Genomic DNA, 14,351 nt, shown 5'->3' with positions numbered 1-14,351 from the left:
TTCAACTTTATTTTCCGAGTAAACGTTCTAAGAAAGTTGTTGGAAAACTGTGTAACTGTCTCGTGGGAGTGACACATATTCTTTTTTTACATTTTATTCTAACAGAACAAAATACCAAGTAACACAAATATCATTATCAGGAAATCAGAGAAACAAATCTGGATGATTAACGAATTACTAGAGATGAATATTGTTTCATACTTTTCTGTATCCTCAAATAGATGTTTCTTCATCCTAGCAACTAGCCATTAAAGGCTTCATTACCACAGGTTATCTAAAGTAGTAGCTCTTTGATTTATGAAGAGCTGTTAACTGGGAATTAACTTACTGAATGGTGAAAAGGTCCAGATTTGCCACCCCAAAATATTCCACTTTGGCATTAAGTTTTTTATTTATTTATTTTATTTTTTATTTTTTTGTGTGTGAAACGGAGGCTTGCTCTGTCGCACAGGCTGAAATGCAAGTGCGGTGGCACGATCTCAGCTCACTGCAACCTCTGCCTCCCGGGTTCAAGCAATTCTCCCACCTCAGCCTTGTGAGTAGCTGGGACTATAGGCGTGCAGCACCACCACACCCGGCTAATTTTTGTATTTTCAGTACAATCAGGGTTTCACCATGTTGGCCATGGTTGGTGCTGAACTCCTGACCTCCAGTGATTCGCCTGCGCTGGCCTTCCAAAGTGCTGAGAATACAGGCGTGAATCACTGTGCCTGGCTGGCATTAAGTATTATTTTAGGCTGAGGAAAATGAGAAATCAACAGATGCAAGAAGACTTCTCTGCCCTCCCCTTTTCTCCCTAAAAGCAGAGTATAAATTTCCCATGGGAAGATGTCTCTCTGTCCTGTACCAGCCAGTTCAGAGGTAAGCGACTCATTACTTTAGACAGTTGACATCAGATTGTTTATGCATACAGTTCTGTATAAACCAACCTTGTTAAAAGTGCCCTTATCTGTCATTACTTCCCCCTATATATTTTCTGAACACTTCCCCACAATTTCCTATTCCGCGAAGTCCAAACCTTTCCTTTGTTAAAATGGTATATAAGCCCCTCAACCCTGACCACTTGAGTTTTATACTTTTCTGTCAACTCCCAAACACAAAATACGAGCAAAAATTGTGTGCCATTTCTCCAATTAATTTCCAAGTCCCCAGGTACTAAACAAAAGAGGACAGAAGTTGTTTTTCCTAACAATGATAAAGAACTGTACTGTATTCAATTTCTTAAAATGTTACAAATTTCTAGTTTCATCATCCTGTAATCTTTCAACTAAACTAATCAAGGCTGACATTGAAAATTGTTCTATAAAAATATCCAGGTTCAACTAAAAAGTGAACCTAGAAGAATAAACGTTAAAGTCTTTCTCCAAAATTTTATATGAAGCTTCTATAGTGATAACACCAAATTTTTTAAATGACTGCATGACCTTTGGCAAAGAAACAAGATACAATGAAAAAATAATTAAGTTTAAAGATACATCAATGAAGATGCAAATAAAGTTTCTCCATTACCTTTTACCTATGAGAGATGTTCCAAAAATAGAGGTTCCACAAACTTGACACAAATTTCATTTTATACAAACTTGGCCACTAAAATCTAAAAACAGATTCAAATGTACTGTATTCCACAGTTAACGCACTGCGGACCAGAGCATTTACCCCTATGCAGTCATCTCCTTTCCTACGGACCTAAGTACACACACAACCTTTCTGCCATCTTTCTAATTAAATAGCACACAGAGTTTGCAAAGTGAGGTGTTTATTAAGTTACCACTCACCCAACCACCCTGCTGTTTCCAACTACTGGTCTGCAAGAATCAGAATTCTTGATCTCCTGACACTATGGACATTTCACGAGCTCACTGTACAACTGTAACTGACGTACAAAATCACATTTTCAAATTAATGTTCATCAAAACAGCTTTGTGTTCACTGTGATTGACTCATAGGAAATAAGTGCTATTAAATTTGAAGGTTCCCATTAGTCTAATAAAATACCACTTATCTGTTTCAATCCTGAGGAGCTAAGATTGTATTTGTTTAAAAAGAAGAGAATCCTATGCCATTAAAATCGTTTGGAAATCACATTATTTTGATAAAATAAAGAAGGATCAAAACTAGCTTTAAAATTCTCAGCAAGCAGAGACACAAGATAAACCTAGCTCAGAACACTCATATATTAATAAAAAATATTTTAAGATACTAGCCCTAAGGCGTGCTGGGGCATGGCAGGAGCCTTACCATGCAAGGTACTACCTATTCAGAGGTAATCAACATCTCTTTGGGCCCCCTGGAATTTATATTTGGGTTTTTGTTTTTTCCCCTTTTGTCAAAGCTTCTAGTTAGCAGCTGATGAGGTCAATACAAGACCTACCTCAAACAACTCACAGTAAGGGTGAAATACTCATTACCTGAGGTCTTCCACTAACTACTCCTCTAGCCATTCTTTTAGAAGAAAGGAAAAATAACAGTGAAAGAACAATCTACCCTGGAGTTTCAAAAACCTAATTACACTTACACACACACACACGCTCACGCGTGTGCTTTCACCAACATATCAGATCAGTAAGGACACAGCCTAGTGATGTAAACTCAACATCTCTAGTTCTGAACCCTAGGATTAACTCAGAGACCAATGCTGAGGAGGGGAGAGCACTTTAAACTTAAACTTTCCAAGGAATTAAGTACTGCAATTGTTAACGCCTCTTCCATAATGCCCTAAATCTAGATAGAATTCAGGTAAACCTGGAAATCCCTGGTTCAGTCTCCCTGCGAAATGTTCAAGACATGGATAACTCCTAGCTAACTAGCACATTCCACGTCCCCACTAGAGATTCTGATTCAGTAGGCCTGTACAGGGCCCAGGACCATGCATTTCTGGCACTCATTACAAGTGATTCCAATGCAGGAATCCTAGTGACCATATTTCATGAGACACAGTCTGATTCCCAAAACTTTTTTGGGCTTCAAGATCACCTGGGAAGCTCTCTGACAACAGATTCCAAAACTCCCTCAGGTGAGTAGGTGAGGATGTAGAGCCAAATTTGGGTACCACTGGGCTAGAATATCAAGTTCACAACCACTGATTATAATGTTTCTAGAGAAGCGCAGATGTTCTTGTTCATTTGGTGTATTCGTCAGTTCTTACTGTCAAAAATCTTCCATTCCCCTTCCAGAGAAGACACACTCACCAGAAGATGCCCTCTGGATAACTCTGTAAAAATTACACACCTCTCTATAAATTCATCAGTTGGCCATGTGCTTAATCTTTAAAGAGTGGGCTCTTGCCTCCAACAAGAGGCAAAGAGGAAACATCTAGGTAAACCATAAGATAATCAGAATTCTGGTCCCTACTCTACCGCTTAATAGCTCTGTGGCCTTGAACTAGTCATTTCACAAACCTGGGCCTCTCATCACCTGTGATGTTTGGGGCAAAGAAGGGAGAGGGTTGGTTAAGGTCACCTCTAGGGCTTTTCTGACTGTAACACTTTATTACTCATTCCTTGCATCATAAAACCCATTTCGTTCATCTAGAATGCAGCATTAGCAGGTGTCAAGGACTCCAAAGTGCATTTAAAAACGCAAAGGGATGGACTAAAGTCAGCTAAGCTGTACAAGCAGCAGAAGCTTCTCATGATGAATGCCTATAGATAGGAAACAGGCTGAAGCATACAGCTGGGCAGAAGCCCAAAGAGACGGACCTGACAAACAACATAATAAATACAACTTAGTCTAGAGAGAAGATTATTGTATTTGCTACTGAAGACATTTCTTAATGTACTTCCCTAATCCTCACTCGATCAAAATAGTGACATTAATTTGCTAACAACGACACAGTCTAAAAATTATACACTCTCTTCAAGGACTTAAGAGGCACACACTTTCCTAACTAGATATTTTTGTTCCTCAGATATAGTTTCCTAATTCAGCATTAAGAAAGATTTAAGAAAAGGGAAAAGGAAAGATTTCAAATTTTCCTGTAGAGTGACTCCAGAGTTTTCCTGTAACCCAATTAACGCTCATGCTCCTACAAAATCAGAATACAGAAATGGGTCCCAACTGCTTCCCAGGAGGTAGAATAAGCTGGATAATCAGAGAAGGACCAAAGAACTCTGGTCTGTCCCTAAAACATGTACTGAGAAACTGCACAAGATGGGTAATGCTACACACCACAGGGCAGGGTCCAAAGCTCCACAAATTCTTTCAAAACCTTGCTAGAGATACATTAATACTACCTCTTAGAAAGTATGCCTACTTTTCAAAGTACAACCACTCAGAACCCAGATTTAGATACTACCATTTTCTAGACTATTTTACTCAATATAAGTATTTAGTAAGAAACTCAGAAAAAAAAAAATCCTAAAGCAGTTTATGCTTAAGCTAAATGAGTGAGATCCTTCTAAAAGCCGTTTTAACCCATATTACAAATAAGATGTCAGTGGTCCAAATCAAAACAAGATTACCAGAAGTTGAGGTGCCTAGTATTCAGATTTACCTACTCCACTTCTGAATTTATTATCATATATGTTTCTTTTAGGAATCATGCTCATATGTTATTGATGTGAACAGGTTAAACTGGTCTGATAACCAGTTAACATCAAATGATTTCAAGCTTTTATAGCACCATGTTCAGTGGAATCTACTGTCAGGGAGAGATACTCACTCTTCCCACAGTCCCCAAATAGGCTCTATGATCAAATAAGGCTGGGGAACTATAAATCAAACAGGTTTTCTTTACTGCTGGATTTTTCATAGTTCTTAATACAGTGGTTATTGAGCATGGATCTTAAATAAAGAACTACAGAGCGCAGCACTTCCTAAACTTGTCTGTCAATATAATACTTATTTTAAGAAATAATTACTAGTATCTCACGAAATGAAGGTTGAAAAACATCTTTCAATCTTATACACTATTGTGGGAAGGCAAATTAATACACCAAATACACTATGAAAAATGGTATGAAAGTTCCTCAAAAAATTAAAAACAGAACTACCGTATGATCCAGCAACCCCACTACTGCATGTTAACCCAAAAGAAATGAAATCAGTTTGTCAAAAGGGATGCATGCGTATCCATATTTATTGCAGCAATGTTTACAATAGCCAAAATATGGACTCAACCCAAATGTCCATCAACCAATAATGGATAAAGAAAATATGCTATATATACACAATGAAATACTATTCAGCCACAAAAAAGAATGAAATTCTGTCACTTCCAGAAACATGGGTGAAGTTAGAGGGTGCTATGTTAAGTGAGGTGAGACAGCGAAATACCACATGATCTCATAGGTGGAATCGAAAAATGCTGATCTCATTGGAGGAGAGAGCAGAGTAGTGGGTACCAGAGGGTGGAGAAGAGAGGAGGAAAGAAGGAGGAGGCCAGATGGTTAATGAGTACATGGTCACTGTTAGAAGAAATAAGTTCTGGTGTGCTATTCCACAGAAGTGTGACTATGGTTAGCAATATTGTATAGTATACTTCAAAATAGCTAGAAGAGAGGATTTTGAACACTCTCAAAGAAATTAAGAATGTTTGAGATTTGGAAATGCTAAATACCCTACTTGATCATTACACAATGTACATAGCATCAAAACATCTCACTGTACTCCACAAATTTGTTCAATTATGTGTTAACTATATAAAAATATATACTATATATAATAGTGTACACATAATATATATGTGTATACATCATATATAGTATTATTTTATATGTATATAATGTATACACACACATATAAATGTCTTACATCTTTAGAAACATCTTTCAATACTCATGACCATTGTGGAATTTCTCGGGGACTCTACTTGCTTACCAAATATTTTTAATAGAAATTTTACCACAGTGGAAATCTCCATTACATCCTTCCCCTCGAGCCACTGAAAAGACAATAGGCAGGGGTCAGAGGTGAAGGAAATGGACGAGAAATATTTACAGTTTTTTAGTATCTAGCTATGTATTAAAGAATACCCATGTGTTGTGCTTTTATTACCACCGTCTACCACACTAAAGCTAGAGAGGCAAAGGAGGTGAAGATAAAGAACTCAAATTTATCCCATTTTGCCACATAACGGCTCTAAAGATTTACAAAAGAATAAGATTAATTCAAGATTGACTAGAGGTGAGACATGAGAATCTGTAAGATGTCTCCTGTGACAAATGCCTAATATGAAAGATGTATGATTTGTTGAATATTTTCATCTTATAAAATGATAAAATGTATCATTTCGTAACAGTTTCATAACAAAACATGACTTTTGTGCTCTGTTCATGCATCTTTCTTTTTAATGGTAAGGGGAGCTCTACTAAGCAATCAGAAATTGCATCATTTGTGTCATAGCCCTCAAATCATTTATCATATTTTTATCTTTTATATTAAAAAGGTTGCAAAATCCACACGTAAGGGATGTTGTTTTACTTTACTTTAAAAATTCAACATCAGGACAGAGACATAAGAGCAGCCTTTTGTTCTTCACCTTTTTCAACTTATTAAAAACTCTATAAATTTCACATATGCTTATCACACTCATTTTGGAAAAGAAATTGAAAAATCTCATCCATCTGATTATCAGTGCTCAGAAACATAAGAACCACCTTCCTAATATCATAGTGAACATTTAAGCAACATAATTAAAATATAATGGCCGTTTGATATGGATCAGTGACAATCAGTTTGTACTTAGTTTTTAACTTGATTTCAGTAAGTTCTCTCTGTGAACCTCAATCTGTAGCTTGAGGAAATATGATTATGAGACCAAGCCTAGGGGCTGGCTCTAGAACTCACTTGTAGAGCTTGGAGAGAATGAGCCCTAACGATTAACAGAATAGCTCAAAGTCCCATGTATGAAAAAGTCAAAAGTGAACTTAGAAATGGCCTAGTGTGACCCCCTTTTTCTCTGCCTTTTACCTCATTTTGCCAATGGAAACCAGAAGTCTAGAGCTGACTTGTCCAACGTCACATGACTAGGTGAGAGTTCAGACTCCTTGTCTCATTCTTCACACTGCCTTTAAGTATCTTTTACTCATTTCAAATATTCCATTTTATATTGTTGGTTATAAGCTTTGTAAAGCAAATTGGTATACACCATCAATCAAATTTAATTAACATGAAAAATCCACAGAGTCTGTCTACCTTCATATATTTTTAGTGTTTAACTTCATATATATGTCTAACTTCATATATTTTTAATGTTTGAAAACCACTCCTGCAGGAAGCATTAACCCTTCTATCCCAAGAACGTGCTCCTTAAATTAGGTTTTGGCTTACTCTAAAAATTTAGTCAAATCTTAAAAAATACTAAGGAGATTTTCAACTACCTAATATTCAAAATGTACTATAATTAAGGCTTTATCTTTACAACAAGAAGGACAATCATATACCATGTCCTTACCTTGTTAAGGAACAGAACATAAGATCTCATTACACTTGGTATTGTATCATTGAAAATGTTTATACACTGACAATGTGAACATTACCATTTATTTTATCATATATAAGCAAAAGGATTATACTAACATAAGGAAAAGACATTTTAAGATTTTTTCCCCTCTCCCAAACACATATTGTATCTCACTGTTGAAATGTTAACTTAAATACACTCAGGATACTAAAAGATAACAGTTAACATGACACTGGCTATCCCAGATACACATACTTTTAGAAGATTTTCCAAAGATCCTGTCCGGATCAGAGTACATTAAAGTCCAGTTAAAATATATACTGCCCCCAAAATAGTTTATGCTTTAAAAAGAAAATTTTAAACTAAGTTTCATATTGCTGATGTAATAACAGAAAATCTAGATATGTAAAATTGCAGCAGTGAATTATTTACAAGCAGTAATCTTATTATTTTCTCATATCTTGAGACACAATCCCTTAAATATAAGTCATCTACATAAAACTGCTTACCTGTTATTTTGTCTCTTACAAGCTTACAGGACTCTATTTCACCAATGCTCCCAAAGAGACTCTTTAGTTCCTCCTGTGTCATGTTCTGAGGAAGGTAGTTGACTATTAAGTTGGTCTTGCTGTCTTCTGTGTTCCCAGAGTCAACTGGTGACGAGCAGTTGTTGTTTATGGTGGTTGGACCATTGGCTGTGTTATTGCAAGTTGGCCCATTAGACAGTTGTGTTTCCATGGCAGCAATTACCTGCTAAAAACAGAGAAAACAAGAAATGTCAGAATTCATATTTCACAACCTGTTAGAGACTCCATCCAAGAATTTAAACACTTGTCACTAAACACAAGTCGTTCTAATGAAATTACAACAATGCTTCAACAAAAAGCGTAACACCTACACTAATTTTTACTTCATATTAACCTATTCATCTTAAGGTTATAACAATATTTTCACATACATATTCCATACATGCATATAAGCACAATTTAAATCTTAAACATTTTCTAGAATCACATTCTGGGTCTATTCACATATCCTTACTCACCTGCAGTGTCCACAGATGAGAAAATCAAGTACCAAAGGGCACAGAATTGAACCCTAACTAAAAATCATATTAGAAAATAAAAGTGCTTAACATGCTACAAAAATGAACGAAAAAATGACCTACCTAACTCTGAAGAGATTTTCAGTTAGCCTAAGAGGTTCAATATTCTAAAACTGACAGATATCCATTAACTTAAAAATCAAAGAGCAAGAGTACTTTTAAAAATATAAATTTGTCAACATGTACTGTTTTGGTTACATATTGAAAATGTTTTTGATGGACAACATCTTATCTCTACCATTTGTAAGAAAAAAATAGATGCTATATTTTAGGGAGTGGAAAGGAACTGTAAGGTAACTTGGGAATGAGCTATGAATACTTTGTCTAACTGGTAGAATCTAATAGGACACTCTTGTCAACCTTGGCAGCTAAAAATTACCAACAAGGTGACTGATCTACAACATCAAAATAAAATCCCCAAACACTTCGATATGGTGTTTCTCCTTGACTCTGCTTTTTAATGAGAAAAAAGAAAACCTATCCAGTCAATGAAAACAACAATGTAAATATATCAACTTTTGCAAACAGACCAGCCCAAGGAATTCTCGTTTGAGCACATAAGCCTGTTGAAAATGCAAGTAATAGGGTATCTATAAACTCCAAACACCAGATAAAGAAAAGAATTGGGGAAAATGGCCTCAAACTGTTCAGGGTACTCTAAAAATCACTTATTAAGCAGTATTAAATCTAGTTTCCTAAAACCGATCCTATGCAAAAGAGTCACAAACCACAGCCCCAAATTTTCCAAAAGCATTTTCCAGTAACTACCTAACTTTGGACAGCCAAGACTGTGGTGGAATCTAAAAATCAAAGCATCACTGAAAGGATTATCCTTCATATTGCATACATCTCTCACCTCCACAAAGAACTACTTCTCAAAACTGACAATTCTGAATTGACAGGACGCTAGTTTTAGGGAAGCTTTAACATAGAAAAGGCAAAGAACTTGAGGCAAAGAAAAAAAACAAAGTAAAGGGAAAGAGGGTTACAAGGAAAGATAAAAAAAAACTCTTTTAAAACACATATTGCCTAAGAAAAATAAAAGGGCACATTAGCAGATAAACATATAGGAAGAAATCTCTACTGCCAGGAGATGTTTACAAAAGAAGGCAGTGTTGGACATATCGAGACTGGTCAGACTGGACAAGAATCAGTGCTGTCATGATAAAAAAACATGAGGCAAAATCCAGAATAGCTTTTGAAATATCCAACAACCTGTAACCCCTCCGTGACTTCATTTCCTTGTCAAAGAAGTGGGAATTTATTCTACAAGCTGCAAGCTGTTTCTCTACGTAAGCTAAGTTTTCTCAGGGAATACTTAAAGGGATGAAGGAAAATAAACCTTTGGAAATCTGTATTTAAAAATCTTAAATAATTCAAGATATGGGTTTTATTATAATTAGCAAATCTATCTGAATTTGAAAAGGGAAGTTTCAGATTTCCTAATTAAACATAACCGTTCTGGTTTGTAGAATATTAGCTGTGGCTCACTCTTTTCACAGCAAAAATTCTTCTGGGGTTAACCCTTGCCCAGCAGTTATGGAAACAATGGGCTACAAGATTAAAGTGGCCAAAGACACTTAAATCACTACTGAAAAGTTTGGATAGGTGTAGAAACTACGAGAGACCGGAATGGGATATTCGGACTGAAGCTCATTGGGATAGCATTTGAAATACAAAGTGTTCATTGACTGAAATCAGCAAGATTTAGAAAGGACAACAAACACTCCTCACTTAATTGCACATTTATTTCCATGTTCAGGTGGCAAGAATGAGCTCCTAAGCCAACATTCAAGTGAACAGCTGCAGTAGGCTGTGTGCGCTGAAAATTACAGCATCTCTCTGCTATAGGACCATCTGCTCAGAATAAAATGATACTAATGTGCTATATTTTACAAATAATGCATATTCCATTGATAGGCTCAACACAACTGTTCACAGAATGCAAACTCTTTCAACAGTTACTGGGCAAATAATTTTCAGCCAGATTTGCAATTTCAACTTTTTTTTTTTTTGGAGCATAAAGAATTGTAAATAACTTCAAAATTTAGTAACCAAAAAAATACATAGTAAACAGAATGTATAGAATTACGGTAACTTAGTATTCAGACCATACCAAAACTTTTTTTGTTTTTTTAAAAAAGCTTGTCACTCTTTTGAGTCTGCGCTAAATCCTAATTTAGATTGTAAAAAAATTACATACGAGAGCATGGTTCTGATGCTACATATACCACTACAGTTAAAATTGCAATGTGCTTTAAGTCCTAATGATGGCCATACCACAATAGGTTAAATGTAAGAATAATTAGTACGCCAAATGAAAGATTCAAGTGTTTGGTATGGCCTCAGCACTCCTCCAACATGCTAAAAAAAAAGTAGCCTACAGAATTTAAGAAAAATCCCACAGACCCCGGTCCAAGGCTCTGCTGCCCACGAACCACTTCTAAGCAGAGAAGCCACATCACACAGTCTGACTGCCATGTTAGTTTGGAGTTGCCGTCTGCAATATGGACACAAAAAGTACCGTATGTTAGATGAGCAAGATAATGCAACAAATCAGTTTGTACAAAATTTACAGTGATTGTATTGATATTCCCAGCACGTCCATGCAGTGTGGCTTAATTGAAATTGAGGCAATTCCAATCTAATCTTTCCAAATTCATTTCAATGTGTAGTTTTCTTGCACAAATATAAGCATTTTTAATTAAGAGCCTGATTTTAAAACAGTATTAACTAGTTATCTTGGCATCTATTCTAAAGAACTAACATAAACCCCACCTCAAAAATTTAAAAAATAAAGTAAAATAAAGCAAAATACTGCAGGCTGTCTTATCTCTTAAGGATGTGGGAGAAGGGAGGAAATGTGAATGAAATTTTATAGTGGGAAAAAGTCATCATGCAATTCCTAAGTGATTGGTTTGCATAAAAACACTCTTTCCCCAAAATATCAGAAAGACATTAAGAGAAGCTGTATTTGCCCACACTGTTACATTATACTATAAATGATCCTTAATCCTGGGACTTAAAATTAAAAGTGAATCGAAACCCTGTGAGGTTATTTTGCCACTACAAACGGTTTCTAACAGTTTCACTGAGAATTGTTCACATATACTAAGAGGCAGTAAACCAGCATCTTTCAATTGAAATAATTGGACCGATAAATAGGATTGTTTGGAGTAATGCTCGCATAAGATGTCAGCTTTGTCCCTGAACGAAATCAAGTGAACATTTTTTAATATGTAAATTGTAAACCCAGCACGATTTGAAATTAGTGCTGCTATGAGGCCTCCAATATAGTTAATGGGCCATTTACCACTTATTGCAACTTGCCCAAATACCAAACAGAGCCATGATATTGGCACAAAAGCCAAAGTTTACTTTTTTTGCCATATATGCAGATGCTTCAAATGGTCAACATAATCAGAAAACTTAGTTTCTAAAAATAGGCAGTGAATAACCGAAGAGGTCCAAAAATGTCTTTTACTTATTGATAATTATAAAAATTTTATCCTGAGAGGCAATCCTGGCTGTGATTTACTCTTGATATTAGCAATGCCACCACTAACAATGGATTCCACTTTCTGGCATCTACCAAAAGGAGTTAACATACTTTTTGACAGGATGCCATGAAAATATTTTACTCTTCTTCCGTTCTCCCACTGTAACAAGAGAATTTGGTCTGACCCTATGTTCTTTATTTTTCAAAAAACTACTTATAGTTTAACTGAACCTGTGAAAAAGTGCTTTACACCCATGAAAGATTTTTCATAAGAACCCAACCGTAGTTAGACTACATGAGCAGGACCACACCCAGCAGGGTAAAGCAGGCATAAACGTATGTCCTGAATACCCTCAGGAGTTCAATCTAAACATTCCTCACTACATAAAACAGATTTTAATTTAACTGCCTCAGTCCCTTCTATTTCATAGGAGGTGGACACTAATGAGCTAATCTATTGACACCCCTCTTTCTGAAAACCCCAGGGAGGTGAACAATCACTTTATTGCACCAACTAGATAGGAAGGCTGTGTATGGAAAATGATTCTACTGCACTTTTACATTTCAAGCACCCCAGACAGTCTCTCCGCTTGAGACAGACACATACCTTTATGGGAAGTTATAAATAAGTTGCTCACATGGCCCTTACCTTTATGCTGGCCAACAATTCAGTTACTAAAAATGTAAAGCTACTTCCCCTTCACTTAAGGACAGGCAATTCTGCTCTACTCAATCTACCACAGACAACTGGGCTGTGCACTATTTATAGATTCCATTGGCTCTGAAACTCTTCGGAAAGAAAAAAAGGCCATATTCCAGTGAAACAGAGCCATTAATTTTAAGGCTTAAAAAAATAATGTTTCAATATATATTCTCCTCTTAATTTAGACATCACTTGTGCCAATTCAGACTGCTTTTCCTCCTGTTATTATCCAAGTAATAATTTATGAAAAGGCACTTTAGCATAGATGAATCTAGAATATTCTAAACTTTCACTGGGCTCCAAGGTAAAATGGTTGTTTCTTTGGTGGAAGCATAGGTTTTATTGGGAAATCAAAGATTGTCTCTACTTTTATACACACAGGTACTTCCAAAAAGCCATAAAGACGTTTAAACTTTTTATTTAAATGATCCTCTATGAATTTTAACATCTACTGTTTTCAGAATAGTGGAATTTAGAAAATAAACGCTTTATATCTCATATCTGGGAAGAATTAAGAATTTGAGAAGTCAAACTGATCCAATAGTTTCCTGGTCACATGAGAGAAAAGCAGTCTATATTTTCTAATCTTACAATTAAAAAATTCTGCAAACTAAGGTAATCAGCTTCTTCACTATTTTCAAACCTCTTGCAGACAGCCATCAAAAGCATCTTAAATAGGCTGGACTCGGTGGCTCACGTCTGTAATCCCAGCACTTTGGGAGGCTGAGGTGGGTGGACCACTTGAGGTCAGAAGTTCAAGACCAGCCTGGGCAACATGGTGAAACCCTACCTCTACTAAAAATACAAAATATTAGCTGGTCGTGGTCTGTAGTCCCAGCTACTCAGGATGCCGAGGCAGGAGAATGGCTTGAACCCAGGAGGGAGAGGTTGCAGTGAGCAGAGATCACACCACTTCACTCCATCCTGGGTGACAGCGAGAGACTCTGTCTCCAAAATAAATAAATAAATATATCTGAACCATATTCTGACAATTGTTATTAAGTTCACTCAGTATAATGTTGCGAAGAGGGAAAAAGGTTCCATAGCCTAGAAACCATCTGATTTAGGGACCAGACTTCTGTGGGTTAAAGTCATAGCAGGGCTGTTGAAAGGGCCAATACAATGACCCCTGGTGAGGCTGCTCCTGTTGCTCCAGCCACTCCATTGCCATGGTCACCATCTTGACCTGGGCTCTCATCTTCTTCAGGATCAGCAAATCAAATCCTCCAAAAGGTCCCTCTCTCCTCATTCTGATCTACCCTAACACTGTTCCCAGGAAGACTTTCTAAACCCTCCCACAGCTCCCTGCTGCCTATCAAATGAAGTGTAAACTACTAGGTATCAACAGAGATCCTGTACAACTACTTTTATCAGCCTACTTATTCAAGCACCTTAAGATATGAACTACTCCTTGTCCCTCAAACAGTCCAGTAACTTCACTCTTCTAGCTTTGTTTATGCAGTCCCATCTCCCTTATTCAAGGCTCCATCCAAACCCACCCCACCTCCATTTCAGGGGTTTGTACAAACTAAGCATTGAAAAAGCAAAGGGCAAGAACAGTTTCTTAAAAATTGGAGACCGAAAGAGCAAATCCCCTAACTAAATGTGTACAATCTTGGTCCCTTTTTTTTTTTTTTTTTAC

The 14,351-nt window shown here is 36.5% G+C and overlaps 1 protein-coding gene across 20 annotated transcripts in view; it reads right to left on the bottom strand.

Annotated features, from left to right (window-relative positions):
- ELAVL2 (ELAV like RNA binding protein 2) overlaps window positions 1-14,351 on the bottom strand; it is a 159,291-nt gene that overhangs the window by 63,175 nt on the left and 81,765 nt on the right. For 9 of the 20 annotated variants that reach the window (XM_054500728.2, XM_054500726.2, XM_054500729.2 and 6 more), the window contains exons 2-3: window positions 10,917-11,007; window positions 7,912-8,155 (exon numbers count right to left, since the gene is read on the bottom strand). In XM_054500728.2, coding sequence (XP_054356703.1) covers window positions 7,912-8,155; window positions 10,917-10,988 — 316 coding nt within the window. In that variant the 5' untranslated portion in view covers window positions 10,989-11,007. The remainder of the gene's footprint in view (window positions 1-7,911; window positions 8,156-10,916; window positions 11,008-14,351) is intronic. The other 11 variants (XM_063650479.1, XM_063650480.1, XM_063650481.1 and 8 more) reach the window with 2 other exon arrangements.

Source organism: Pongo pygmaeus, chromosome 13 (genome assembly GCF_028885625.2).
Source record: "Pongo pygmaeus isolate AG05252 chromosome 13, NHGRI_mPonPyg2-v2.0_pri, whole genome shotgun sequence".
In the NCBI taxonomy this organism is placed as follows: Eukaryota; Metazoa; Chordata; class Mammalia; order Primates; family Hominidae; genus Pongo; species Pongo pygmaeus.
This window is presented reverse-complemented; position numbering and strand designations above follow the sequence as displayed.